This window comes from Balaenoptera ricei, chromosome 3 (assembly GCF_028023285.1).
Source record: "Balaenoptera ricei isolate mBalRic1 chromosome 3, mBalRic1.hap2, whole genome shotgun sequence".
In the NCBI taxonomy this organism is placed as follows: Eukaryota; Metazoa; Chordata; class Mammalia; order Artiodactyla; family Balaenopteridae; genus Balaenoptera; species Balaenoptera ricei.
In genome coordinates, this window is record NC_082641.1 from 179,638,722 (window position 1) to 179,666,158 (window position 27,437).

The following is a 27,437-nucleotide window of genomic DNA, read 5'->3' on the forward strand; positions in this document are numbered from 1 at the left end:
CTGGATTGTTCTTGGCTGTGGGCCTGTCCTGGGCGCTGTGGGGTGTGGAGCAGCATCCCTGGCCCCCACCCCCTCGGTGCCAGGAGTCCCCCAGTGTGACAACCACAGATGTCCCCAGACGTTGCCCAGTGTCCCCTGGGCAGGGGGCAGAATCGCCCCCCAGTTGAGAAGCACTGACCTGAGGTTGTTCTTGGCCTTGAGCGTTCCGGGAAGGTGGAGTGCTTATCCCTGGGCCTCCCCGGGATGATTTTAGGGGAGGGATCGGGGGCAGGCCTTCTTAGTGTTTGTAGCGACATGCTTTCAGGAAATTCAAGGTTTCCCATCCACAGCAAGGCCATGAAGTTTCCTCTTCCAACGAATTTAGTTAAAATCAATAAAATGAGCGAGACTCATAAAGAAAACTAATAAATACCATAGTAATTATAGGGGAGTCTGCGGCCCCAGCCCTGTCACGAGGGTGGGAGGAGAACGAACGGCCTCAGAGGGAGGCGCTGGGGGCATCGGGAGCTGGGGGGCCTCCTCCGGGCCCGGGGTCGCAGGGGAGCCTGGCGGTGACTGGTCCTGCCGCCAGCCCAGGCAGGACAGTGGGCACAGTTGTGTCCCAGGCGCACCAGCCTGGCCTGGAACCTTGTCTCCTTCCTTTGTCTGTGGCCTGCGGCTAAGGGACTCCACCTCCGGGAGCCTCAGTTTCCTCATCTGCGGAAAAGGAGTAGGTTGTACTGGTCACAGGAGCATGGGAGACAATTCCCAGCACCCCCCCCCCCCCCCCCCGCCGAACACCGGACAGGGGTCCAGCAGGTGTGAGTGCCCTCCCCGGGGTTGGGGGCCGGCCTGGGGCTGGGGGGGCAGGCCTTGGGCTCCTCGTCCCAGTGAGTGGCAACACCTGCCACAAAACCCCAGCAGCAACGGGCATCCGAAGCCCAGGGGAGGACGCTGAGGCGCAGGTGGCACGTTACCTGCCCCGGGGATCTCTCTCTAGGAAGGGGCTGAGGCGGCCGGGTTCTGGAGCCGCCCTCTCACGCTCTGGGCTGCCCGGTCTTAGGGCGTCCCGTTCTGGGGCCTGGGGAGACCGCCGGGCACTGACCTAGGGGGTGCTTGGTGGACGTGACAGGGGCACATCAGGTTAGTCTTGGGGTTCTGTCTGGGGAGGGCAGGGGCTGCAGGAAAGGCACAGGTTAGCCCAGCTGGAGTCCACACTGTGCCCAGAGCTGCCCAGCCCAGGGGCAGGTGGGGCCGGATTCACTGGGCCCATCAGGTGGCTGTGAGAGGAGTGAGAGAATCTTCCCGAGATACCGGTAGGAAGACGGAAGGCGGATGGGGCGAGGGTGAGCCGCCTGGCACAGCCTCCTTGGCTGGAGACGGTCCTGGGTCAGCATTTGACAGATGTGTTCAAATCTCAGCTCCGCTGAGTGACCTTGGGCAGGTCCCTTTCCTCTCTGAGCCCTAGAGAGGCGGGTCATAGAATAATCCGACCACTCAAGGTGGTCGGCCCCGATCAGGGTGACAAACTGTCTCAGTTTGCCTGGGCCCGGCCTTTCCCAGGATGGGGAACTTTCAGTGCTGAAACTGGGAAAGTGCTGTGCAATCCGGATGAGGTGGTCCCCCATCCGGCTACTGTTCTCATAGTGACCGAGGTGTCTGGTGGCCAGGCAGGGCTCTGGCTGCCCCGGAGCCACCTCTCCCGTGTCCCTGTCCCATCCTGGACTATTTCGGGCCTGGTGACCAGAGGATAGCCTCACTGTGCTCCGTGACTGTGACAAAGGGCAGGCCTTGGCAGGCTCTCCGAGGCTCCCTCCACGCCCTGCACCAGCTCCCACCTGCCCTCCAGGACACAGTGGGCTCTTCCCGCCACCCTCCACCCCAGACCTTGCATACACTGCAGCCGTCAGCAGACGCTGCAGGAAATGAGTGATTTTGGCCGTGCGGACTTGAGGGTCTCTACCCCAGCCCCCCAGCTCAGCCGTGTAGCTTGAAAGCAGCCACAGCTGACACATACTCGAGTAGGCGTGGCTGCCAGCCAAGACAACTTTATTTATAGATGCTGAAATTTGAATTCCATGTAACTTGCATGTGTCATGAAATTTAATTCTTATTTTTTTCCATGACCATTTAAAAATGTGAAGCCATTCTTAGCTCGAGGGCTATACAAAAACATGCAGTGGGCTGGATTTAGCCCATGGGCCATACTTTGCTGCCCCAAGTACTACACACCCAATAAACATTTGTTGAGTGAATAATGTTTAGTGCCCCATTAAAGCAGGCACTAATTTATTAGCGTGACAGTTACGTGCTGTTAGCGAGTATATGGGCATTTGTGCATTTTTGATTAAAGTCACAAGTGTTGGAAGTGCTACCGAATAAAATAAAAGTCACATTGGGTGATTTTTTTTTTTTTTTTGGGCTGCGAGGCTTGTGGGATCTTAGTTTCCCAACCAGGGATTGAACCCAGGCCCTCGGCAGTGAAAGCACTGAGTCCTTCTGGACTACCAGGGAATTCCCTTTTTTTTTTTTTCTCATCAAGACCCAGAGGACTTTAAAAAACAGCTTTATTGACATAGAATTAACATACCATTCAATTTATCCATTTAATGTGTAAACTTCAGTTTTTGGGGTATATTCACAGGGTTGTACAACCATCAACTAGGATCAGCTTGAGAATATTTTGGGAATTCCCTGGCGGTCCAGTGGTTAGGTCTCTGCACTTTCACTGCCGAGGGCGCAGGTTCAACCCCTGGTCCGGGAACTAAGATCCCACAAGCTGCGTGGCACGGCCGAAAAAAGAAAAAAAAACTTGAGAAAGTTTTATCCCCACTAGGAGCCACTCCCCACCCCTCCCCAGCCCCTGGCAACCACGAGTCTGCTTTCTGTCTCTGGATTTGCAGGGTTGGTCCTCCCGAGGCCTCTTTTCCCCCTGGCTTACAGATGGGCATCTTCTCCCTGTGTCCTCACATGGTTTTCCCTTGGTGTGTCCCAACTTCTTCTTATATGGACACCAGTCATACTGGATTGAGGCCCACCCTCACGACCCCATTTTAACTTAGTGACCTCCAAATGCAGTCATACTCTGGGGTCCTAAGGGTCAGGGGCTTCAACATACGAATTTAAGTGTACACAATTCAGCCCATAATAGTGTCGTTTGCTTTTTGGTTTTGTTTGTTTGAAGCAAGGAGAGTCTTAACAGATTCAAATCCTGCTCAAACATACCAGGACATGGTGTTCTGAGCCATTAGGTACACAGCTTGTCGATGGCCTGGCAGGGACGGGAACGCAGCCCCTCCTGACTCTCGACCTGTGGGCCCTTTCACCTCTGTTCTGCAGACCCCAGCAGACTAGCAGATACGGTGACCAACCATCTCGGTTGGTTGGTTCTGAGGGATTTCTGGGGAAGCAGGACTTTCCATGCTAAAGTAAAGGGATGGGATTTCCCTGGCAGTCCAGTGGTTAGAACTCCGCGCTTTCCCTGCCGAGGGCGCAGGTTCAAATTCCTGGTCGGGGAACTAAGATACCGAAAGGCACGCAACATATTTAAAAAAAAAGAAAAGTAAAGGGGAAGTATTTGGAAAATAGGGACAGTTGGTCACCCTACTAGTGATCTGCACTGGGTCTTCAGGTTGGTGGGGAAAGGGCTGCATGAGGCCTTAGCTGAAGCTAGTGCCAGGGATGAGCCCCAGGCCCAGCGGGGACTCCCGGCTCTGCTGCCGTCCATCTGTCCATCTGCTTACCACTCTCTCCTTTGTGTTTTGCTCTGTGCTGGATTGTGAGGCCACAGGGGCAAAGGGCAGTGGTGATTGCACCGCTAGGTGATTTCTGTTGGCAGGAAGGCTGTGTTTAGAAGGGGCAGCAGCCGAGTGGGAGGCTCCCCCCAGCTGGGGCACAGGAAGTGAGCGGTTTCCCAGGAGCCTGGGACCCCGAATCCAGGGCAGGACAGGACTTGTAGGGCCGACCTGCTGCCCAGCCCATTCTGTGGTGAAGGGCAGGGAGCCTTGGGGCACATGGAGACCCCACTCCATGGATGCCACTGCAGGAAGCTCAGAGGACAGTGGGAGTGTTGTGTGGCAAGTGAGGGGCAGGGCTCTGGACACCCACACTCCTCGCCCCACAGCCTTCTTGCCACCGACTGCAAGTACAGCATGAAAGCACACGGAACCCTCACTGCCCCCGTGCCCTGACCCTCCCTCCCTCCATCCCTTCCTTTTCTTTTTACTGAGGTGAAATTTCCATAACATACAATTAATCGTTTTAAGTGAACAATTCAGTGACAGTTGGTGCATTCACAATGTTGTGCAACCATCCATCACCTCTAATTCCAGAACATTCCATCACCCCAAAAAGAAACCTTGTCCCTATCATCTGTCACTCCCGCACCCCCCCTTCCCCCCCAAGCCCAGCCCCTGGCAACCATGAGTCTACTTTCTATCTCTCTGGATTTGCTGGTTCTGGACATTTCATATACGTGGAATCATACAGTGTTTGTCCTTCTGTGTCTGGCTTATTTCACTGAGCATCATGTCCTCAAGGTTCATCCATGTTGTACTGAGTGTCAGACTTTCCTTCTTCCTAAGGCTGTGTGTGGATGGACCATGTTTTGTTTATCCATCCATCATTTGATGGACTTTTTAGGTTGCTCTCACCTTTTGGCTACTGTGAATAGTGCTACTTTGAATCACTCATGTACAAGTTTTTGTTTGAACACCTGTTTTCAATCCTTTTGGTTAATCTTCTCTAGGAGTGGAATTGCTAGGTCATATGGTAATTGGTTTTTTTTTTTTCCCCATAATTTCCAAATGTTCAATGGCTTTGTCCAAAACTGTCTACACTTCAGGTTTTTCCTGCCCTTCTGGACTGAGTGGGGTGGGTTGCTACAGTTCCACGGCTGGCCCTGGGGTATCACCCTCAGGTCAAGGGGTACCCTGTCCTCCTCCTGTCTACCCCTGCTCCGTCCACCCTCCCCCTCCCCACCTTGTCTTCAGTCTCCACGGGAGCCTTCCAACCTCCCTTGGGCAAAAAGAACAGGGTCTGAGGAGACCTGAGTTCAAATCCCAGCTCCCAAGCCACTGACCATCTCTGAGCCTCAGTCTTTCCATCTGTGAAATGGGTGTATACGATAAACTGCCTCACCAACATTCTAGGGAAGGTTCAGGGAGATGTGGTTCCTGGGACAGAGAGTGTGTCCTTACGAGCATCCTGGGTCATGAGAAGTAGGTGTCATCTCCAGTCACGGAGGAGGCGCCAGGGTGCAGTGACAGCAGGGCTCAGCTAAGAGCCAGGGGCACCCTCAGGCTTGGCTGACCTCCCAGCCCCTGCTCTGGGCCGTGCTGTGCTGTTTTTTGAAAGCTGGCAGGAAATTTCCCTTTTGAGGAAGCTAGGCCCAAAGACCCTCAAGCAGCCACCCAGGGTCACATTGCCATGGGTCCAACAGGTGGAGACTGTAACTGCCCAGAGCCCTTGGTGTCGCCCCCCCGATGCCACCAATGCACCAAGGAAACGGGGCAGGAGGGTCCCTCTCAGCACCTCGAACACAACAGGCTGGACCCCAACGATTATAAAACAGGATCAGGTTTAATATGTAATCCGCCATCGAGGTTACAGAAGCATCTCGGGACAGAATGCCCGGGCCCTGAGATGCTGGGCTGTGAGTGGGGCCTCCACTCTCATATGTACAGACTTCCCCAAAGGGAAATGGTCACGCAGTGTCTGGCTGGGATGCTGCCAGCCTGGCCGTACTGTGGCCGGAATTGTGTCTGGGTCCCTGCATTGGGGGCTGGGCCCCTCCTCTCCAGCCACACCTAGGAGCGGTTCAGAAGCGAGTTCTGAATGTCTTCCAGGACTTGGTGGAAGAGCTCCTCGCGGGACTTCGTGCCGTCCAGGTACACTGAAATCAGAAAGGCCACAGTCAGGGGCCCTGGGAGCCCTACCGCGGCCCGGGTTACTGGGGCTGCCACCAGGAGGCGGGCGGCCAGCGCACAGAGGACTGGAGGACTGCTGGTCAGGAGGAAGCTGGCCTGCAGAGTCAGCCTGCGGGAACAGACCAGCCTCTGGGGCCCAAAGCGAGAGAGACTGGTGGTGAGACTTGAGGAGGGACTTTCAGGTTTCCCAAATGGTCCCAATGGGGAGGAGCTGGCCTCATCTTACTCAGGGACTTACCCACTTCCACGCTATTGGCCTCCATCTCCCGCTTATACTTCTGGTACATAGGCCACACGTGGCCGTCGAAGAGGCCGGGGGGGTCGGGGACCATGTAGCGTCGAGTACTGGGGAGGGAGATGGGCGAGAATGAGCAACACCCATGTCACCCAAGGGTGGTGCCATGAGCAGAGCCTGGGGTGCGGGAACTAGGTCGGGGCGGCACCACTGAGAACGGGGACCCCACTGATTCAGGGGCCCCGTGGTGGGGCCTGGGTGCCCCAACTTCCAGCATTTTCCCCGGTGGGCCTGGGAGATGCCCAGGGTAGGGCATGGGTGGGCCACACTCTCCAGGCCCCAGGCTATGGGCCTCTGGAACCCAGCACTGGCCACCCAGGTGCCTGCTGCCCGTCAGCCTGCAGCTTCAGGGTGGCCGTGTGTCCAGCAGGCATTACCCAGTTTCCTGGTCCCACCTGGGAATGCAGACAGGGCCCCCAGGCTCACCTTCTCCTCCACTTGCACTCTTCGTACGGGACGGTCAGGAAGTACCGTCGGCTATACAAGTCCACCAGGGGCCTGGCAGGGGTAGGGGACCCGGTCAGCGCCCGTGGGTCAAAGTACACAACCCCCCATGGCCTTGGCCTCCAGGGACATTCCTGGGTGATGAGGGCTGGTTGGGGGAGGTGTGGCGGTTTGTCTGGGCTGATTAGGTTAGGGATGAGTGAGGGGACCAGCATCGGCCAGCCTCCTACTATGCCCACATTAGCCCCCCACCCTGAGGATGGAATCCTCCCTCACTCCCAATTTGGATGGGCCCAGAGAGGTACGATGTCCTGCCCAGGGTCACCCAGCAAGGTTGTCTGTCAAAATAGAGACTTGGTGACCTAGGAGGGCCCGGATTGTCCGGGGCCCAGACCTGGAGATGCTCACTTGTAGCTGTAGAGAAGGAAGCCTTCCAGGATGAGGATGTGGGTGTCTGAGGCGTCCAGCTGGACACTGACCCCGTGGGCACGGGCGAACTTCCGGGAGCTGCTCATCCAGGCCTGCACGGTGCTCAGCATGGCCTCCATGTCCAGGGACTCCAGCACTGGGGGCGGGAAAGCGAGTGTTGGTGGGCTGGGGGCCATGGGGCAGCGAGGGCAGGGGGCGCGGGGCTGCCGTCCGTCCTTACCGTCCCACTGTTTGAAGCCGTCCTCCCCAACTGCTATTTGGTCTTGGGGCTGAAACAGAGGAGCCCAAGCCGCGGGCTCAGTGCCCGCCTTCCCACCTTACCCCACCCTGGGGTGACAGCGCCTGGAGAGCCCCCAGTGAGGGTCTGGGTGCCCCTGCCTGCCTCGGCCCCCTGCAGCTGATAGTCATAGGCTCCGAGGTCCCAGGCGGGGGTGGGGGGGGGGCTCCAGGCTGGCATTCAGAACCCCTCCCCAACCTTGTGACTGTTGGGACCAGGAGCGGGGGGATTTTGCATCTATGATCTAGTTACTCCCTCACCCTCCACAAAGCATCAAGGGCGGGCTCAGAGCTCATTTTGCAGATGGGAAAGTGGAGTTGCAGAGGATAAAGGGTACCACCCAGGTGGCACGCCCCCTCTGGGAACCGCAGTTTCCCCATCTGTCCCATGGGGAACGGGTGTGCCGTGAGAACGTGCCAGGCACGCAGTAGGTGCTCAGTAACCGAGATCGCCGGTCCCTCGATCTCCCGACTCGGGTTAGCCCAGGGTGCCCCGGGAGGGGTCTGCTCCCCTGAGTCTCCTTCTCGGGGCTGCCACCCCCCGCCCCTGGCCAGGGCAGCCACCTTGAAGAAGTCATCCTGGTGGATCACACAGCAGTTGGGCAGTGACTTAAGGAGGCTGTTGGTCAGTGTGGTCTTGCCGCCGTTGGTCATGCTGTGGGGAGAGCATACACGTGAGGCTGCCTGGGTCCCCTCTCTGGACCTGTCCGGGTCTGAGGGGCCCCCAGGATCAGACTCAAATCTAAAACACAGGCCTGTAGGGACTTCCCTGGTGGTCCAGTGGTTAGGACACTGCGCTTCCACTGCAGGGGGCGCGATTCGATCCCTGGTTGGGAACTAAGATCCCGCAAGCCAAGTTGCGTGGCCAAAAACAAAAAAAGCAAAACAAACACAGGCCTGTAAAACAGTAGAGCTAAGAGGGTATTTCTATTCATGTTAGGTCAGAGGAGGCTTTCTAATCAGTCGATCTGGGCTGCCGGGCCCACTACTGCCCACTGCCCACTAGGGCCAGGCAAGGGCCTGTGCTCACCTGCCTGATGAAACAGAGAAAGGGGGCAGAGGGTATGAAAACAAAAAAGCGAACACAGTCTTGGCTGGGGTCATGGAAGCACTGCTTTCTGTGTTCAAACTCGTCCAGTGTTACTGCAAACCCAGGAGGTGGTGCCCGGAGCTCGAGGAAACTGAGGCCCACGTGTGACTTAGCCTCAGCAGGGCTTTAAAAAAAGCCAAATTGTTAAAGCAAGTGCAAACTGGGGGAGAAAAAAATATTTGTGATAGGAAAACCAGCAGTTCACTGCAAAACCGGGAAGAGATAATCACCTTATGACAAAGGGAAAGGATTATTAAAAAAAGGAATGGGCAAAGCCGGGTGACCACCTCATCCTGGTGTGCCCGGGACGTCTCTGGTTTTAGTGCTCAAAGTCCCAAATCCTGGGGACCCTTCAGTCCCAGGAAAAGCAGGACAGATGGTCACCCTAAGGACTCTGGACTGGGGCCGCTGAAGGACAGAGAAGGCTAACTGTCAGGCCTTTCTGGAAATAAGTGTCCCCTTGACCTGGTTGTCCCTCGCCTAGGAATCAGGGGTGGAAAGCTGGGTGTGGAAGGGGGGGACCTGCAGCTGTTTAAAAGGGCCAATGGGAAAGGTGACCCCCATACATTAAGGAGAGCAGGTTAGAACATACCTGATGTTAATTTGACTTGTTGCTGAAAGATACACCGTGCCCTCAGGGCCGGCTACAGAACGTGCAGAAATGGAGGGCCCTGGTCTCACTCTATTAGGAATTTCAAGAGGGTGATGGAGCATCAAACCAAGAGGGGGAGGACCCAGGGTGACCTCCTAGGTGGGAGCGCCAAGCCAGCCCTGCTTATGCAAAATGCTTCCAAGGCATCATCTTAAAAAGGCCTGGTTACTGGTAATAAATCTCCAGGAAGGCAAGGCCCCTGCCTGGGGTCAGCAGAAGTGGCTGCAAAGGCAGGTGCCACACAGTCAGGGGAGTGCCATTCTGGGGACCCCGCAGCACCTGCCCACGTGCCTCCCTGGGGTCGGAGTTTCACTCCTCTTCCCCGCCCACGCGCCTTAAGGAAGGTCGGCCTGGGCTTTATAAAGTCTTCTATTCCCCCCCCCACCCCGAATCTAGTCAGGGGTGCGGCATGGGGAAGTGACTTCCATTTGGAAATTTTAAATTGGGCCCCGCGCGCGGCCCTGCGCCGAACAGAGGGCAGAGACACCTCCCCGCACTCCGACCTTGGGCATCGGGTCCCTGCGACACCAGTCGCCAGGCAGCCCTCCATTCATTCCCCGGCCTCCTGCCCAGGCCACCTCGGCCCGCACAGGAGAGCACCCGGCCGGCCTCTCCCGCGAGCTCCGCGCCTTTTCCCTCGCGGGGCGGTCCGCCTGGGGCCCTGGACGCTCACCCTCCGATGCCCACAATGTACTTCATCTCCGCGCGGAGGAGCGGCGGGGACCGCGGTTGGCAGGCCAACTCCCGACTCCCTGGTACCTGGCTGGGCCCGACTCCTTAGTGCGTCCCGGCTTCATTGAGAAAACCCTGCGCCTTTATAGGTTGGGGCAGCCCGGAGGCCGCCTCCAGGGAGGCGGCCCACGGCCTATGGGGAGCGCGGGCGGCGCGGTGAAGCGGGGCGGGGGGTGGGGGGTAGAGCGCTGGGGGCGCCGCACCTGTTCCCACTGGATGGAAATAGCTCCACGCTGTCTTTTGCCTAAATTAGTCACGGGTCGGCCGGGCAGGGGGGTGAGGGTGGAAGTCACCCCGCTGCCTCTTGCCCCCTCCTCCTCCTCCCCGCCTGGCCCCTCCTAGCCAGACTGCCCACGGGGCAGATAACCAGCCACACCTCTTCCCTCCCTAAAAATATCCAGCCCGGTGTGTCCCCTCGCCTGACCCTGACATTAAGGCCGGTTCTGGGGGCTGAGAAAAGGAACTCACCCCCCTCCCCCGTCTCCAGCGACAGCAGCGGGCCAGCCCCAGAGGTTCCACACGAAAGGGGACTTCCTTTTCCAAGGGGGTTGATGCCAAGATGAGCTTAAGCTTCGTTCTGGTGACCCTGGCCGCCAGGAAATCTCAGCGTGACACCAGGGGCTGTTCAGCGGGCGCCCATGTGAGGGCTGGCGTCACTGCGTTTGGCCTCAGGCCTCTCAGCAGCTAGGGGGTGGGGTAGGCAGGGCCCTGCTGATCCCCGCCCCCTTACTGACCAGATGGGACCACATGCCCCACCCCGCCTCCCCACCAGAGGAGACCTTTTGGTTTCACGACCCCTTTTCCACTCTTGAAAAGGACTGAGGCCCCGGGGAGCTTTTGTTTAAATGGATTATCATCATGGATAATATTTACCACGTTATACATTAAAACTGAGAAAAATTAAAGGTTTGTTAACTTTAAAAAATGGCAACCAGGGTCTTCCCTTGTGGTCCAGTGGGTAAGACTCCACATTCCCAATGCAGGGGGCCTGGGTTCGATCCCTGGTGGGGGAACTAGATCCCGCATGCCGCAACTAAGAGTCCACATGCTGCAACTAAAAAAAAAAAAAAAAAAAAAAAAGACAACTGATCACTACATGGTCACATAAACATAATACATATATTTTAAATTTAATTAATTAATTAATTGATTAATTTATTTTTTAATTAATTTATTTATGGCTGTGTTGGGTTGTCGTTTCTGGGCGAGGGCTTTCTCTAGTTGCGGCAAGTGGGGGCCACTCCTCATCGCGGTGCGCGGGCCTCTCACTATCGCGGCCTCTCTTGTTGAGGAGCACAGGCTCCAAATGCGCAGGCTCAGCAATTGTGGCTCATGGGCCCAGTTGCTCGGCGGCATGTGGGATCTTCCCAGACCAGGGCTCGAACCCATGTCCCCAGCATTGGCAGGCAGATTCTCAACCACTGTGCCACCAGGGAAGCCCTATTTAATTTATTTATGTTCGGCTGTGTTGGGTCTTTGTTGCTGCACGCGGGCTTTCTCTAGTTGCGCGTAGCGGGAGCTACTCTTCGTTGCGGTGCGCGTGCTTCTTATTGCGGTGGCTTCTCTTGTTGCAGAGCATGGGCTGTAGGCGCGCAGACTTCAGTAGTTGTGGCACGAGGGCTCAGTAGTTGTGGCGCATGGGCTTAGTTGCTCCACGGCATGTGAGATCTTCCCGGACCAGGGACCGAACCTGTGTCCCCTGCATTGGCAGGCGGATTCTTAGTCACTGCGCCACCAGGGAAGTCCCAAATATAATATTTTTAATGAAAAATAATAACATTTTTTAAAAATAAAAAATTAAGGGAGTGGGTTTGATCAAATTAAAAATTTCTTGTGCATTGAACGACATTATTAAGAAAGTGAAAAGACAAAGCAGGGTGTGGGAGAAAATTTTTACAAGTCATATATTGATATATGGTAAGGGATTACTAGCCAGAATATATAAAGAACTCTTACAAGTCAACAACAAAAAGACAAACGACCCAATTTAAAAATGGGCAAAGAATCTGAATCGACGTTTCTTCAAAGAAGATATACTCATGGCCAACAAACACGTGAAAAGATGCTCAGCATCGCTGATTATCAGGGAAATGCAAATCAAAGCCACAATGAGACACAACTCATGCCTACTAGGATGGCCATAGTCAAAGAGATGGACGATAAAGAGTGTTGGTGAGAATGGGGAGAAACGGCGACCCTGTGTGTTGCTGGTGGGGATGGAAAATGGGACAGTCGCTGTGGAAAACAGTTGGCGGTTTTATGACCCAATTTCACTTCAAAGTGTCTACCCAAGAGAAATGAAAACATATGTCCCCACAGAAGCTTCTACATGAATGTTTATAGCAGCATAATTCACAGGAGCCAAAAGGTGGAAACAACTCAAGTGTCCATCCACAGATGATGGATACACAAACTGTGTTCCATCCACACATGGAATATTATTCAGCCATGAAAAGGGGTGAAACACTGACACTCGCTACAACATGGATGGACCTTGAGAACACAGTGCTCAGAGAGAGAAGCCAGACACAGAAGGACACACAGTGTGTGGTTCCATTGACGGGAAACGTTCAGAACAGGCAGAGCCACAGACACAGAGAGTGGGTTCCTGGTTGTCAGGGGCTGGGAGAGGGAAAATAGGGAGTGATTACTTATATGGTGTTCTTCTGGGGTGATGAGAATGTTCTGGAATTAGAGGTGATGGTTGCACAGCATTGTGAACGCACTAAATGTCACTGAATCGTATACTTTACAATAATGGCTAGTTGTATATTATGTGAATTTCACCTCAATTAACAACAAAAAAAACTGAGAACCTTTCCAGCTACAATCACAGGGGGGGGGACATGTAGCTACAGCAGAAGGTTCAGAAAGATACCCCGCTGCTGCCTGTGAGGATGGAGGACGGGGCTGTGAGCCAAGGATGCGCCACCTCTAGAAGCTGGAAAAGGCGGGAACTGATGCTCCCGTGCAGCCTCCAGAAGGAACCAGCCCCGCCCACATCTTGATCTTAGCCCCGTGAGACCCGTGTCAGTCTCCTCACCTCCAGAACTGTCAGAGAATAAATTCATCTTGTTGAAATTAAAAAAAATTTTTTTAGGTGAAAGAGTGATATTCTACATTTTTGCAAATCTCTTTAATATCTGGTTTAGAAGGATTCTCACATCTGCTTGTCGTTCAGCCCATTCCCGTAGTTGTCTCGGTTGATGTATAGGAAGAAAACCCAGCTTCACACAGAGAGCGGAGGATTTTTCGCCTTTTTAGGTCATCGTGGGTAGTCTTCTTTGTCCTACACCCGAACTGGGCAGGTAGAGGTTTATGAAGGTGGCCTGTTCTCTTTCATTCTCTGCTCCATTAAAGGCCATTGGTCTATCTTTGCACTTTGTTTTATTTTTCATTTTATTTTAATTTTTAATTTTTATTTTTGGCCACACTGTGCGGCATGTGGGATCTTAGGGGAGCACAGAGTCTTAACCACTGGTCCGCCAGGGAAGTCACTGTCTTTGCACTTTGAATGGATCTTTTGCTCATGTGTGATTTTGACCTTGAAGACTCCCTGAAAGGGTCTCAGCAACCACCACCCTCACCCACACTGGACACACTTTTAAGAACCCCTGGTTAAGAATCCTGCATTTGAATCTTGGTCCTGCCACTTGCCACCTGGGGGAGCTCAGGCCCCACCCTTGCCTCTCTGTGCCTCACCTGTTCTCATCTTTATAAAGGGAGGCTGCTGGCCCCAACCAAGGGAGGGAGGCTCTCTTTGGCCTTGGGCTTCCACCTCCAGGAGGCTTTATGAAGGGAGGATGCCCTGCCCTACCCATCACTTACCTGTCCCTCAGCACCCAGAGCTGCTGCCACAGGGCCTTCGTACAAGCTGTTCTCTCTTCCAGGAACCCCTTTCCTCTTACCCAATCCTCCTCCCCTGGGCTAACTTTGACTAAGCCATCCTGTGTCAGCTTGGACGTCCGTCCCCTCCTCCAGGAAGCCTTTCTGGATCCCCATTCCCTCCTGGGCAGGCAGGGTCAGATGTGTCTTGTTCTCTGATGTGTCCCGGGTGCCTAACAAGGGTGGGTCCACAAAAGGCAGAGGCTCTCTAAATGGTAGCAGAGGGAATGAATGAAACCGGGAGGGGCAGGAGATCTTTGAATCCAGCCACCGGCACGAGGGGATTTCAGCAAGAATCTGCTAAGTCAATGTAGCCAGAATCCCCCCCTTACCCCTCACGTCTCCTCCTAGTGATTCTCTGTCCACTGACCTCACCGGCTCCTTGGCTGTGAACCTTCTTGCCTGTGCTGCGTTAGGAGTGGAGCCATTGCAATGGCTCCTGAGTACAATCGGTTTTACAGCTTGAACTGTCTGGCACTGGTTTTTCTTTAAACCAACTACCTCTGTATGACGACCAGAGGGAGGAGCTTTGTAAAAACCCAGACCAGGGGCTGTCTTTCCTCTGTTTCAACTCTCCTTTGCCACACGCCTCCCCATTCTTATATGCATTTAAAAGAAGCACAGGGACTTCCCTGGTGGTCCAGTGGTTAAGACTCCACGCTCCCAATGCAGGGGGCCCGGGTTCGATCCCTGGTCAGGGAACTAGATCCTGCATGCCGCAACTAAAGACAAAGATCCTGCATGCCACAACTAAAAATAAATAAAGAAAAGAAAAGAAAAGAAGCCCACTGTCCTCACGCCCAGGCCCTGCCCTGTCTGGACCCCCATGACCTCCCTCACCACCCCCCCCGATTCCACCGGCAGGACCCGCTGTGGCCAAGACAGCTGCTGAGGGCCAACCAGTGGTGGAGACAGAAAGTGATGGATCTTGTTGGTAACTGGTTAATGGACTCACCTAGTGGCCTCAGGCAGGACTCGCCTGGCACAGAGGTCAGGAGAGGTCACTGGGAGCAGTGACCTTTACTTCAAAGGTGGCCACCAGGGGCAGAGTGAGCAAATGGCCAAGACAGGGTTCTTGTCTACTGGCTCCCACCCGCTTCTCCCCCGTCCAGCCCCTTCTGGGTCTCAGTTGCCTCTCTTGGCAGCTCAGCGTGGCCGGACCTGTGACACTGAGCTCCATCAGCTGCCCCGTAGGCAGGGGGAAAGCCAGCTCTGGGTGTGACCTCTGGCTCAGTTTCAGTGGCAAGAATTTCCTGGGAGCCTCCTTGTGGGGCATGTGGCCCAAGCCACATGGTGACATGCCCAGATAGAGGCCCTGGCAGGGCACTGCTGGGAGGCCTCATGGTCGGCTCACCCTGGCACATGGGCTCCCAGGGCAGATCTGCCGATCCTCAAACAGCCCACTGGTCCAAGGTTATTAAAAGTGACCATCCTGTCCCATAGTGTGAAACGTCCAGAACAGGCAAATCCACAGAGACTGGATTCCTGGTTGTCAGGGGCTAGGGGAGGGGTGGTGGGGGGTGATTGCTAATGGGGACGGGGTCTCCTTTTGGGGGGATGGAAAAGCTCTGGACCGGAGGTAATGGCTGCACAACATTGTGAATGTGCTGAATGCCGCTAATAGTAAAAATCTCCTCCCAGCACCCCCCTGCACTCCAGCCGCCCTTCATTTTCCTGCTCCTGGTTCACCCAGCTCTGTCTGGCCTCCAGGACTTTGCCCTTGCTGAGCCCTCCGCCGGGGACACCTCTCCGCCCACCCATTGGCCTAGCTAACTGCTACTTCTCTCTCTGGTCTCCAGTCACCGAGGACCCTCCCTCTAGGGACCCTTCCTGGACTTTCCTCCTGGTCCCCAGTGAGGCCCTGGTTCCCTGTGTCAAGCTCCCCCACTGGGCTGGGAGCAACATAAGGGGTGCTTGGGCCCTGCGGGATCCCCAGTGCTCAGCAAATGGATGAACGAATGGATGAATGAGGTTCGCAAGAACCCCCTTAGGATAATCAGAGACTCGGTGGGGTGGGAAAAAGGGGCGGGTCCATCCCCTCCAAAGAGGGCACCCCCTGATCCCAGCACCAGCTCTGCCATCTTCAACACCTCTTCCTCGCCGCCTCCATGCCAGCTCGCCCCCTCTACTTGAGGCCCCCTCCCAGCCCCCGTGAAGCGACCTTCTCGCTGGGTGAAGGGCACCTCACTGGACATCAGAGGAGCAGGAGGGCAGAGGCAGGTGGGCTGGCACCTGCCAGCTCCCGCCATCAACCTGATGGTGACTTTGTGTGGACCTCACACCTGTCCTGGCATCCCTGCCACCAGCAGGTCCCAAAATCCTGGGCGGGGACAACGGGAGGACTCCTCTTGTACCTGACATGGGAGGGTCCACTCTGACCCTTTGAGGGGCACAGCCCCCTATGTCCAGCTGGCAGAGGGTCGTGGGTCTCCAGCCAAGCGATGGGGTGGCCGGGGGTGGCCCAGAATCAGACCTCAGACCAATCACTCAGGGTCCGGGTGACCCCAGGTGAGCCACATACCCTCTCTCTGCCTCAGACCCCCCTCTCACTGTGCTAGGTTGGACTCAGACTATTATTATTACTGCTACTGTTATTATTATTGTGATATTATGATTTATAATAAGAAACATAGTTGGACTTAGTTCCCAGTTCCCGGCACACAGCCCTTAAAACCCTTGTAATTTCCTACATCAGAAGAGGGAACATCTTTTGATATATACTTTTTTTTTTTTGGAAATTTTTTTTTCTTGGTCACACTGCACAGCATGTGGAACTTCCCCGACCAGGGATCTAACCCGTGTCCCCTGCCGTGGAAGCGTGGAGTTCTAACCACTGGCCCAGCAGGGAAGTCCCTTTTATGATAATATTTGGTCTTATGTCCTCTGTGCCTGAAATGGCTCCAGATAATAAAGATGAAGGAAGCATCCTTTGCTTTCATAACAAGCCCTTTCAACCACACCTGAGTTTATGCTACGAGGTGACTTTCGGAAACGCCCTATAAACCACAGGATCGGGGCTGGTGGCCAGGGGACCCCACTGACCCTGGGATTAGAGGGACGGAACTTTCGTCAACGGCCAGTGGTGTAATCCATCATGCCTCCATGAAAATCCCCAAACAATTTTTGTAGAGCTTCCGGTGGGTGGACACAGGGAGGTGCTGGGAGGGTGGTGCCCAGAGGGGGCATGGAAGCTCCGCCCCCTTCCCCACACATCACCTTTTGCATCTCTTCCATCTGACTATTGCTGAATTGTACCCTATTCTAGGACCTGAGATTGACTGGTGTCTGAAGTCAGGGCCGTCTTGTGGGGCTGAACCCTTAGCCTGTAAGGTCTGCCCAAACCGGTAGTGTCAGGACTGAGATAAATTTGTAGGATATCCAGCTGGTGTCTGCCCGGGATTGGAGAATTGCTTAATAGTAGTAATTAATATTATTAACTGTTGACTAAGTTTGATTCCAGAGAAGACTGGGGACAGGAAAGGAACCTGAATCACAGACAGGCAGAGCCAAAAGGGGCCTCGGGAAGAACCCAGCCGGGGCTCCCATTCTGCAGATGGGAGATAGAAGCAAGAGGAGATATAGGCCATGGCCCAAAGTCACCCAAGGTTGCCTGAGGTCGCTTGGCATTGAGCTGTGCCCCCTCCCATCCCGTGAAAGCTCCTCCCTCTGCACCGTGACCAAGACCAGTGCCACATCCCTTGGACGTGGACAAAAGTCACAAACCTCCCTTCTCAGTGATAGTTTATTCATTTCACATAAAAATCCCCCAAAGCTCATGGAAATGATGCCTTCATATCACGACAGTAATCAGAATGAATTGTTTTTGTTTTTAAAAACCACAAAACTCGCCGTCGGAAGGATGGGTGTGTGAACTACGACTTGGGGAGGGACTTATGATGCATCCCGTGTGTCACAAGAGGAAAACGCAATGTTCCTTTACAAGGAGGGCTCGACATCCGTTGCATCTCAGCCAAAAACTGCCCCGCGGATACAAATCTTTCGCAAAGCCGATTTCAGAGGGTGTGGGTAGCAGCCCTAGGTGCTACCGAGGACACAGTGGCCCCGTATGGACGGAGCTGTGCCTCAGAACTTCACACACCTGTGGACAGGTGGCCGACCTAGAGACAGCTACCCCGGGGGTCTCTCTCTATTCTGGAGGGGCTGTGAAGTTGGGTTGGCGTCCTTGGTTCCACTTGCCCGTTGTCTATGGCTGCTGGTGGTCCGGAGGGGTGGTCGGTGGGCCACGGTGAACCAGGGGGTCCGTGCTGGAATTTCTTGTTATGCTGCAGGCTCCTTGAGGGCGGGATGGGTCTGCCTCTTTCGTGCTTCTGTCGCCTCTGCAGCCGCTCAGTAATTGTCGGGTTAGGTGGAATGCGTCTGTTCCTATCCCGGGCTCCTTCTTCTCCTCCAGTGGGGCACCGGCTTTCCAGCAGTTATTGCATTTACTGTGGACTTGCGGGTCTCGCGGGTCACGTGTCCCTCTCAGCTGAGCAGAGCCAGCCACTTGAACCTGGAGTTCGGGGTGACCTGGCAGGTGCCCAGGCACCTTTTAGAAAAGGAGGCGCTCTGGGCAGGGGTGGGGGACAAGCGGGCCCAGGATGGAGCGGCCTTTCGGAGGGCAGCCTGCAGAGGCCCATCCACCAGCCTCTCCTGCCTCAGGCTCCATGTAACTCATCTGCGCCTGGAACACGGTCCCTGTCCTTTATTTGACATTTGGGAAACAGAGCAGAAACACAAATTAAAAAACCCCACCAGACGCCCAAATGCCCTGGCCTCACAGGAGCAGTGCTGGGTTCCAGAAAGATGCAGGCCCGAGGCTGCTTAGAAACCCCGAATTTTCCAAGGCGGGAGCCACTGGCATTTGGGGTGGGACAATTCCTTGACATGCAGGAAGCACTGCTGTCCCTTTCGCTCAGCACTGAACGCCACTGGCTCCCTCCTGCCATTGGGATAACCCCAAACACACCCCCTTGATGTCCCAGGTGGAGAAGCATTCAACATCTCCTTTGAGGCCAAGAATCTCCTACTGGGAAATTATTGGGGGAGGGAGGGTCAACCAAACCTGGATGACACCTGCTAAGAAGCCAGCTACAGGGCCAGCAAGAGGGGCCGGACGATGCACCTGCTCGACTTTTGCTCAGATTCATAGAAACAGAGACTCTCAGGGTTGGAGGGGACCGCAGAGGACCACTTTGTGCAAGTACCGTCCAGCCTTTTCTTGAATGCCTCTAGAGATGGGGAACTCACTCCCTTTAGCGCCCACCTGACTGGCGTTCCGACCGCATTAGAAAAATGTTTTTTTTGTCCTAAGGATATCTGCTTCCTTTGAATGCAGGTGGTCGTAGCATCCAGGCCGCTGGTTTTTATTCTCCCCAGTGACCTTTGTAATACTCGAACGTTCAGTACCCTGTATCTTCCTTTTTCTCGATCTGCGTTTCTGGGATGAGCTTATTTCAGCACTGGTTTCTCGGCCTCTGTTCCTGGTGGGAGCCCAAGGGGCGCATCCCAACCCCGTGTTGTCGGGGGGATTAGGGAAGTGGGGAGGCTCATTCCCTCGGTAGGAGGTATTGATTGGGATTGCCCTGTGGCGTGGCCTCCGCGTTCAAGGGGCTTGAGAATGTTCTAGATTGAGGGGGATGTGGTTTCACAACTGTAGAACAAGGATGATTATCAGCGGCCCTCACTGGTGCTGTGGGCTCTGATGCTCCCTAAGAAGGTGGAAGTTATAGGAGGCAAGGGGAGGGCTGTTCAAAGGAAAAGCTGTGAGTTCAAAGGCTGGGCAGTGCCCGGGGGGCACGGTGCTGCTGGGGGTGGGGGCTGAGTTTCCAGGCCAGATGCCCAGGGCTGCGGGGGCTGTTCTGGCAGGAAAGGCACAAGAAGGAATCCAGACCCGGCCAGGGAGTCGATGGGCATCTGTGGCTCCAACCTGAACCAGGTGACAAGCAAGAGAAGGGTCCTGACCAGGATTCTGTGCAGTGGTGTGGTGGTGGTGGTGGGGGGTCTCTGAGGCCACCAAGGACACACAGGCCATGCTCAACGCTTCTTGCTCTTCTTGGCCATGAGCTCATGAGTGTGAGAGGGTGGAGAACTGGGTCCTTTTCCAAAATGCACTAATACTGCATCATTAAAAAAAAAAGTTTTCAAGCAGCTGGAAAGGATGTTGGGTTTCAGACGTGGATGGAGGAGATGGACACCCCCCAGAGACTGTGACTCAGGATGAGGTGGGGACAAGATCCAGGGTCAGAGGGCGTCCGACAGAGGTTTCCTGGCATCTGGGATCTTCTTTCGTGTCCTCCTCTGTGCTCACGTCACCTCAGGACATGCTGGAGAGGCAGAAACACAGTCAAGTTATTATTATTGTATTTAAAGAAAGTGGAAAATGTTCCATGCGTGGGGAATCCAAAAGAATGATCTGATCGGCTTCGGTGTGCCCTCAGCAGCAAGAGTGGCACCTGCCTTTCAAGGTCTGCCACCTGTCACCCACCTTCTAGGTGTGGTCCTGAAGGGGACTTCTCTCTTGGTGCCCCAGCCAAAGAACAGGCCCCAGGGCTGGTGCCCTCGATCAGACTGGAGGGAGGCTTCATCTCACCCATCTACTCACCAGCCCATCTGTCCATCCATCCACCCACCCACCCATCCACCCATCCATCCACCATCCATCCATCCACCCATCCATCCATCCATCCGTCCATCCACCCATCCATCCATCCATCCGTCCATCTACCTATCCATCCATCCATTATTCATTCACTTATCCATCACCCATCCACCTATCCATCCATCCATCCATCCATCCATCCATCCATCCATCCACCCATCCATCCATCCATCCACCCATCCACCCATCCATCCGTCCATCCACCTATCCATCCATTATTCATTCACTTATCCATCACCCATCCGCCTATCTATCTATCCGTTTATCCACCCATCCACCCATATACCTGTCCATCTACCTATCCATCCATCCATCCATCTATCCACCCTCCCACCTACCCACCTGTCCATCTGTCTGTCCATCTGTCCATCCATCCATTGCTCCCAACCATTCCTTCTTTTATGTATTTAATCATTTTAAACATGCTTGTTTTTATCATCTCTACCTGAGGATTCCCAGGAGGAGGTCTAATGCTGCTATTTGTTGTACCCGCCGACTTTTTCTCATGGTGAATGATTTCCTTGCGTGTTTTGTGTCTGTGGATGGGAACTCAGCTCCAGAAGGACTGAGATGGTCTTGTCAGAAATGCATTGAGAACTTGCTTCTATCCAGTGTCCCCAGGGCAGTACTCATCTAAGATGATTTTTGATGTTTATTTCTCAGCTTGGGGCTTCTTGGGTCACATGGGTAGTATTAAGGCATGTGGCCGGGCCATGTAACATATTTGTAGCAGAGTGTGTGGTCAAGGATTAACCCTGCAGGTTCCAAAGAAAGGTCTGGCCCTTGCCTGGCTTCTGGGAGGTCACCTCTAAGCCCTTGGAACGTCCTTCCTGATAAGAGTATCTTTGTTTGCCTGGGACCTGGGGTCACCCTGAATAGTCTATGCTGACAATGTGATTTAAGGCAGGAGCCATGGACCATGTGGTATCAGCTCAACCTCTGGAGGGGCTAGAGACTAAGGTCAGCCACGTGGGAGGTCCACCATGCATATGACTGACCCCCAGTAAATACCCTGGACACCAGGGCTCAAATGAGCACACCTGGTTGGTGACACTTGGTGTGAATCACCACACCTGGCTGCTGGGAGAATTAAGGGCTGTCCCAAAACAACTCCCCTGGGAGACAACAATTGGGAGCGTGCACCTGTCTCCCCTCACCCCACCCCACGCTCTTTTTCCTATTGCTGACTTTGAGCTGTACCCACACTTCCACTTTAATAAACCATAACTGTGAGCAGATCAGCTTTGCTGAGTCCTGTGAGTCCTTCTAGCAAACCACTGCCCCCGAGGGTGGTCTCCAGGACCCGTGACACACAGGGAGGCTTTTCCTGGCATGCAGAGCCAGGCAGACACACTGAGATAGGTTGTGGGCAGACAGTGCACCCTCTGGCTGAGTAAAATCCTGGGCTTCAGGGGGCCTGGCTCTGGGTGGACATCTCAGTCAGGGCCGCTGTGTGGCTCAGCTCTGGGGCCTCCCGTTAATGACGCCCCGCTGGAGTGGAGCAGGGACCGGCTGCCTGGCCCCAGAGGAGGCCCTGTTGTCATGGTAACCACGGTCTCCCTGCCTCCCTGGTGCAGCATCCTCCCTCCATCAACAATAAGTCATGAGGCACTCATCCCAGGGTAGGTTCCACTTAGAATGTTTCCAAAAAAGGTGCCAAGATCGCCCCGCTTCCCACCCACCTTGTTTCCTGATCTTCTGTGGCCAGAGCAGACCTGTGGGAAAAGGAAGGAGTCTCAGCATTAGTTGCCTGTTTGGGGACCCTTGGCATTTGGCCATGAGACCCATGAGGGCCAATATGGCTTCACCCTGATCTGGCACAAAGCAAGTGTCAGCACGTGTCAGCTGTGTAACAAATGAGCCAGGACAGGCAGTCGTGAGAATGGCTGAGCCCCTTCGCTGCCACAAAATGAAATCACTATTGCTGCTCCAGGTCCACCCACTGGGAAGGCTGAACCCATCCACTGGGACCTGCACAAAGGTCACCAGCTGGAACCTTCATCTGAGAGCAGATCTTGGTCTCTCGGCCACATCAGCTGCCCCTGGTCCCCGTGCTTGGCCTGTGCTGGATGCAGGGTGGGAGGAGGAGGGGGCAGTGGTCCCAAGATGCAACCGCTGCCCTCAAGGAGCTCAAGGACAGGAGAAGGAGGGTACGACAAGGGAGGCAGACCTGAAGAAAGAGACAGGAAAGGTGTGAGAGGCCTCTAGAGGCCAGGGAGGGGGTCGTGCCGTCTGTCTACACATCCCAGGGTGAGGCACTAAAGGACTGTCAGTAGAGAGTTGCTGGATTTAAAAAAAAAAGGAGGGATTCCCTGGTGGTCCAGTTGTTAGGGCTCCATGCTTCCACTGCAGAGGGTACAGGTTCTATCCCTGGTTGGGGAACTAAGATCTCGCATGCTGCGGCCCAGCCGGGAAAAAAAAAAGGAGAAAAAGAAGGAGGATAGGAATGGGAACAACTGCTTAACAGGGTACAGGGTCTCCCTCTGTGCTGTGGAATGTTCTGGAACTGGAGAAGGTGCTGGTTGCCCAAAACTACAGATGCACTAAATTTACATTAAAATGGCTCGATGGAATGGGCCTCATGCTGGCCCATTCACAGTGGTGGTCTTACTTCAGCACCATGGTAATGTCAGATCACCTTCATCTGAGGTTCCCTGGGCTCAGCAGCCCCCCGCGGGTGTGGGCTCTGGCCCTGTGGCCATCTGCACACACTTACCTGTCCTCCGCCAGCCCCGCCTCTGCCTTCTCTTCAGACCTGGGCAGGACGCACTCTGGCTGCGGCCTTGCGCTGGGGACAGAAAGAGGTGACGACGGATGACCAGCCAGCCAAGTGGGCCCAGGGGCTCTCAGCTCCCACTGGCCCCTCTGTCTGGACCCACCATGTCCCGACAGCGATCAGGAGAGGGTTTGGCTGCCCCCGGGGAAACGCAGGGGCCCAGAGGGTGGACTGCGTGATGGGATGGCCAGGGGTTCATGAAGGTGGACGCAGATGGTTGGCGGGGGGGAGGGGGAGGGGGAGGGGCTGTGGGCCATTCCTTAGGTGCGCTTATCTCAGCTTATCGCCGCCGCAGGGGCCTCATGCACTTGCTCCCTGGACGCTGCTGCCCGTGTGCTGTGATTCTGGAAGGTGGGCGCCCTGCTTGTCCTGTCATCTCTCTACTCCCATCCATAGCTAAGCCTCAGGAGGCAGGAGGAGCGTAACTCAGACAGAGAGACAGAGGAGAGGGGGACCTGGGGGTGGGGAGAAAGGGAGGAAAAGAAAGAAGCCAGACCGACAGACGTGACTACCTCACACCCATCAGGATGGCTACTACCTTTAAAATTAAAAAAAAAATTTTTTTTGGCCACACCATGTGGTGTGCGGGATCTCCTTTCCCCAACCAGGGATCGAACGCACAGCCCCCGCAGTGGAAGCACAGAGTCTTAACCACTGGACCGCCAGGGAAGTTCGCAGGATGGCCACTACCTTAAACGTAGAACATTTGTTACTATGTTGGCGAGGATGTGGAGAAATTGGAACTGCGCATGGCTGGTGGGGTGAGGATGTCAAATGGGGCAGCCGCTGTGGCAAAGATTCTAGCTGCTCCTCGAAAGATGAAACATCGAGTTACCATAAGATCCAGCAACTCCACTCCTGGGTCTATATACACCCCAAAGAAGTGAAAGCAAGCACTTGAATAGACAACTGTACACCCGTGTTCACAGCAGCACAATTCACAAGAGCCAAGAGGTGGAAACCACCCCGGTGTCCATCGAGAGGTGATGGATGAACAAAATGTGGTCTATCTGCACACTGGAATATTACTCAGCCTTAAAAAGGAAGGAGATTCTGACACTTGCTACAATGTGGATGAACCTTGGGAACATGATGCTCAGTGAGATAAACCAGACGCAGAAGGACAAATACTGTCTGATTGCACGTATACGAGGTCCTAGAGAGTCAGATCCACAGAGACAGGAAGTAGATGGTGGGGGCCAGGGGCTGGGGTGTCAGTGTTTCATGGGGACAGAGTTTCAGTTTGGGAAGATGAGAAAGTTCTGGAGGTGTCTGGTGGGGATGGTTGTACAACAATGTGAATGTGCTTAATGCCACCGGGCTGTGCACTTAAAAATGGTTAAAATGGTGAATTTTATGTCCTGTGTATTTTACCGCAACTAAACATATTTAAAAAAAAAAACAAAAAACAAGACGGGCAGGAAGGAAAGAGGAAGGGGAGGGAGGGAGGGAGTAGAGAAGAGAGAGGAGGGGAAGGAAGAAAACTCCCTGGAAGGCGTGGAATGGCGGGTCCTGCTGCCCTCCACGCCCCCTTCCACTCCACTTACACTCATCACTATTAAACGACGCTGTGTGAAGGTGCCGTAATTTTTCTCATTATGTGTCTCATCTGCCAACATCACCTGTCCTGCCCCAGGATCTGCTTTCCTCACTCGGTGAGGCAACCCTCCCCTTTGCCCTTCGAGGAAACTTCTGGACCAGGACTCAGTCTTAATCGCCTCAGTCTCCCCCAGGCTGGCACAGGGCCTGGCATGCTTTCAACTCACTGAAAGCCCCAACTCTTTCTCAGACTTGCTGTGTGGCCTTGAGCAGGTGCCTTGCCCTCTCTGAGCCTCGGATTCCCAGTCTATCAGACGCTTTTAGGAATCCTGGCCCTGCCCTCCTCTTGGAGCGGAGGGGTGGGGATTGGGGGGATGAGAAAGGATACAGGAATGGTATAAGGGCTCCATAACTGGGTGGGACCGAAATAGTCCTGAAGTTCTGTGAGCACTGCTACTCTCGAAAATTAGCCAATAAGTCAGTGAAGGGGCGATTCTGGGCTAAGTCTGGCAGGGGCGAGCATGGAGCAGGTTGTGTTCCCCCCACTATTACTAGGAGAACTCTCTATGGAGTCCACTATTTTTGTCCGGTGGGTTACATTGGTCCTGATTTCTCACAATAACCCTCACAGCCAACCCAGGGTGGCTGTGAACTTTTCACTTGCCTAATGTCACTCTGTGACTAAGTGAGGGAGCCTGGATTTGAGCCTGGACCTGACTCCAAGCCCTTGAGAGAAGGACAGGGCCTTGAGCTACGTGCGTGCATGACATGGGTCCCCACTGAGCGGAAACCACCAATTTCCCCCCAGCTGTGGGCCCGGCTCAGCGCCAGCCCTAACCTGGCCCGGGCACAGGCCACTCCGCACAGACCTTTCTCTCCTGGCCTTGAGCCTTTCCTCTTCGTACCTGGAAGAGAGAGAAAGGAAAGCACATGAGTTGCAGCCTGGGAATCCCCTTCCCTCTGGGAACAGGGAAGCAATCTCACTGTCACATCTGAATACACGCCAGGTCTTAGAGCAGAAAGGACAGCCGGAGTTGATGGGTCTACTGGTCTTTTTTATGTTTCCTGCAGTTGCTTTACAAGCTTGCCCACGCCTACCCCACCCCAGGGCAGGGGATATCTGTTTGGTTGGTATTTTCCAGCATCTGGAGTAGATGCGGCTCAGCGGACATTTTTTGCATCAGCCCCGAACACAGCCAGTATAAAGCAACCCCCTCATTGACGTGGGTTTGGTCTATAGGCCCCTCCATCAGGGCAAAGTTTTTCTGTAAAGGGCCAGAGAATCAGTATTTTTGGCTTTGCAGGCCAGTCTCTGTGGCAACCTCTCGATTCTGTTGTAGCTCAACAGCAGCCATGGATGGTTTGTAAATGGATGGGTGTAGCCGTGTGCCAATAAAACTTTATTTATAAAGACAAGCCAGGGGGCCAGGGCTCACTGGCCCCCAGCCTGCACTAGATAACCAGGCCTGCTGTGTTCTGTAATTTCACAGGAGCTTGTTTCACTGTATTTCCTTCTTTTCTGCTTTCCCAGCCAGGTCTGGTTCCCCGGCAGCTCGGCTGGGCTGAGCAGAGGGGGCTGAGAGGCGAGCAGCCCGGGGGCAATGGGGATGGAGGTGGCGGGGGGTGTTCCCATGGCCCAGGGACACTCACTGTAGCACGCAGTCTGGGATCTGCACGTGCTCCATGGGGATGAGCTGCTCCAGATCTTCCAAGCTGTGCACATACTGGATCTTGTTGATGAACTTGACGCTGGTGGGAGAAGAAGCAGGGAGACATCTGAAAGCCAGCCCTCAGGGTGGCTCCTCAGGGCCAGAAGGAGCGATGGCAGGCAGGGATGCACACGCAACACTATTCCGGGATGCCCCAAGCACCTTTGCCCAAGCTTCCCTCCCCACCCGTGCCAGCCTCCACCCCTGGCCCCTAGTGGGGGAACAGAGCAGAACCCGGGGTCTCCCCTTGCAAGAAGAGAAGCGTCCTGGACCACGTGTTGGACACCAGTCCTTGCTGAGCTGAGGAAATTCTTTGAAGGAAGCAGAGAGGAAAGAGACGCTGCTAGACTCCAGGCTCCATCCTCCCCAGGAGTTGCTCCTCTGTGTGAATCTTCCCAAGAATGCTTTTCTGGCACAATCGCCACTGCCCGGATGGCACCAGTAGTCATTTGGTCACGAGACAGGTGCACATGGGGACTGCTGATTCATTCCACATTCTTTCGGGCTGAATGGTTTGTTCCGGTCCAAACCCCAGCTCTGGCCGTCTGCTACCCACTGAGGTGCTTTGTCACCAGCGCGTTGCTTTGAACTCGTGATTATTTTTTTAAAAAATTACCTTAAACCTAATTTTGGTAAAATGTCCAATAAACTTTTTTCAAGGTCAAATCAGTTTTTTTTTTCCTTTTTAAAAATATTATTTATTTGGTTGCGCCGGCTGTTAGTTGCGGCAGGTGGGCCCCTTAGTTGCAGCACACAAGCTCCTTAGTTGTGGCATGCAAACTCTTAGTTGTGGCATGCACGTGGGATCTAGTTCCCTGACCAGGGATGGAACCCGGGCCCCCTGTGCTGGGAGTGCAGAGTCTTATCCTCTGCACCACCAGGGAAGTCCCTCACATCAGTTTTTCTAAAGATGAGAAATATAAGGCCAAGAGAACGTAACAGGACACTAAGTCATAAAATAATCAAATAACAATAAAGAAAAGAAAAAAGTAAGATAGAGTCACATAGTTACAAAACTGTGTCAAGAAGTTTTACATCTATTTTTA

At 54.4% G+C, this 27,437-nt stretch overlaps 2 protein-coding genes and 1 long non-coding RNA gene across 10 annotated transcripts in view; 1 reads left to right on the forward strand and 2 right to left on the reverse strand.

The window, feature by feature from the left end:
- LOC132363196 (uncharacterized) overlaps positions 1–27,437 on the forward strand; it is a 52,691-nt gene that overhangs the window by 1,978 nt on the left and 23,276 nt on the right. The gene's annotated exons all lie outside the window — the stretch shown is intronic.
- On the reverse strand, positions 5,541–9,904 carry NMRK2 (nicotinamide riboside kinase 2). 5 transcript variants are annotated; one of them, XM_059918759.1, is made up of 8 exons: positions 9,852–9,904; positions 9,033–9,122; positions 7,915–8,005; positions 7,295–7,343; positions 7,054–7,210; positions 6,628–6,699; positions 6,145–6,251; positions 5,541–5,872 (listed from the first exon to the last, which is right to left on the reverse strand). In XM_059918759.1, exons 1-8 carry the CDS (start codon positions 9,887–9,889, stop codon positions 5,787–5,789), a joined length of 690 nt encoding a protein of 229 aa, XP_059774742.1. In that variant the 5' UTR covers positions 9,890–9,904; the 3' UTR covers positions 5,541–5,786. The 5 variants fall into 5 exon arrangements, with proteins under 5 accessions (XP_059774742.1, XP_059774743.1, XP_059774744.1 ...); XM_059918760.1 differs by having other exon boundaries at positions 9,766–9,901; XM_059918761.1 differs by lacking the exon at positions 6,628–6,699.
- Positions 21,489–27,437, reverse strand: part of ATCAY (ATCAY kinesin light chain interacting caytaxin) — a 29,951-nt gene continuing 24,002 nt past the window's right edge. Inside the window, exons 8-11 of the mRNA XM_059918774.1 lie at positions 26,333–26,431; positions 25,552–25,587; positions 23,084–23,155; positions 21,489–22,082 (exon numbers count right to left, since the gene is read on the reverse strand). Coding sequence (XP_059774757.1) covers positions 22,001–22,082; positions 23,084–23,155; positions 25,552–25,587; positions 26,333–26,431 — 289 coding nt within the window. The 3' untranslated portion in view covers positions 21,489–22,000. The remainder of the gene's footprint in view (positions 22,083–23,083; positions 23,156–25,551; positions 25,588–26,332; positions 26,432–27,437) is intronic.

Bases quoted from the DNA above. Each gene is read 5' to 3' on its own strand.
- NMRK2 (XM_059918759.1), bottom strand. From the start codon at position 9,889: ATGAAGCCGGGACGCACTAAGGAGTCGGGCCCAGCCAG. The intron at 9,123-9,851 runs GTACCAGGGAGT...AATTCCTAATAG, and splicing joins AAGGAGTCGGGCCCAGCCAG to AGTGAGACCAGGGCCCTCCA. The intron at 7,211-7,294 runs GTAAGGACGGAC...TCCCGCCCCCAG, and splicing joins CGGCTTCAAACAGTGGGACG to TGCTGGAGTCCCTGGACATG.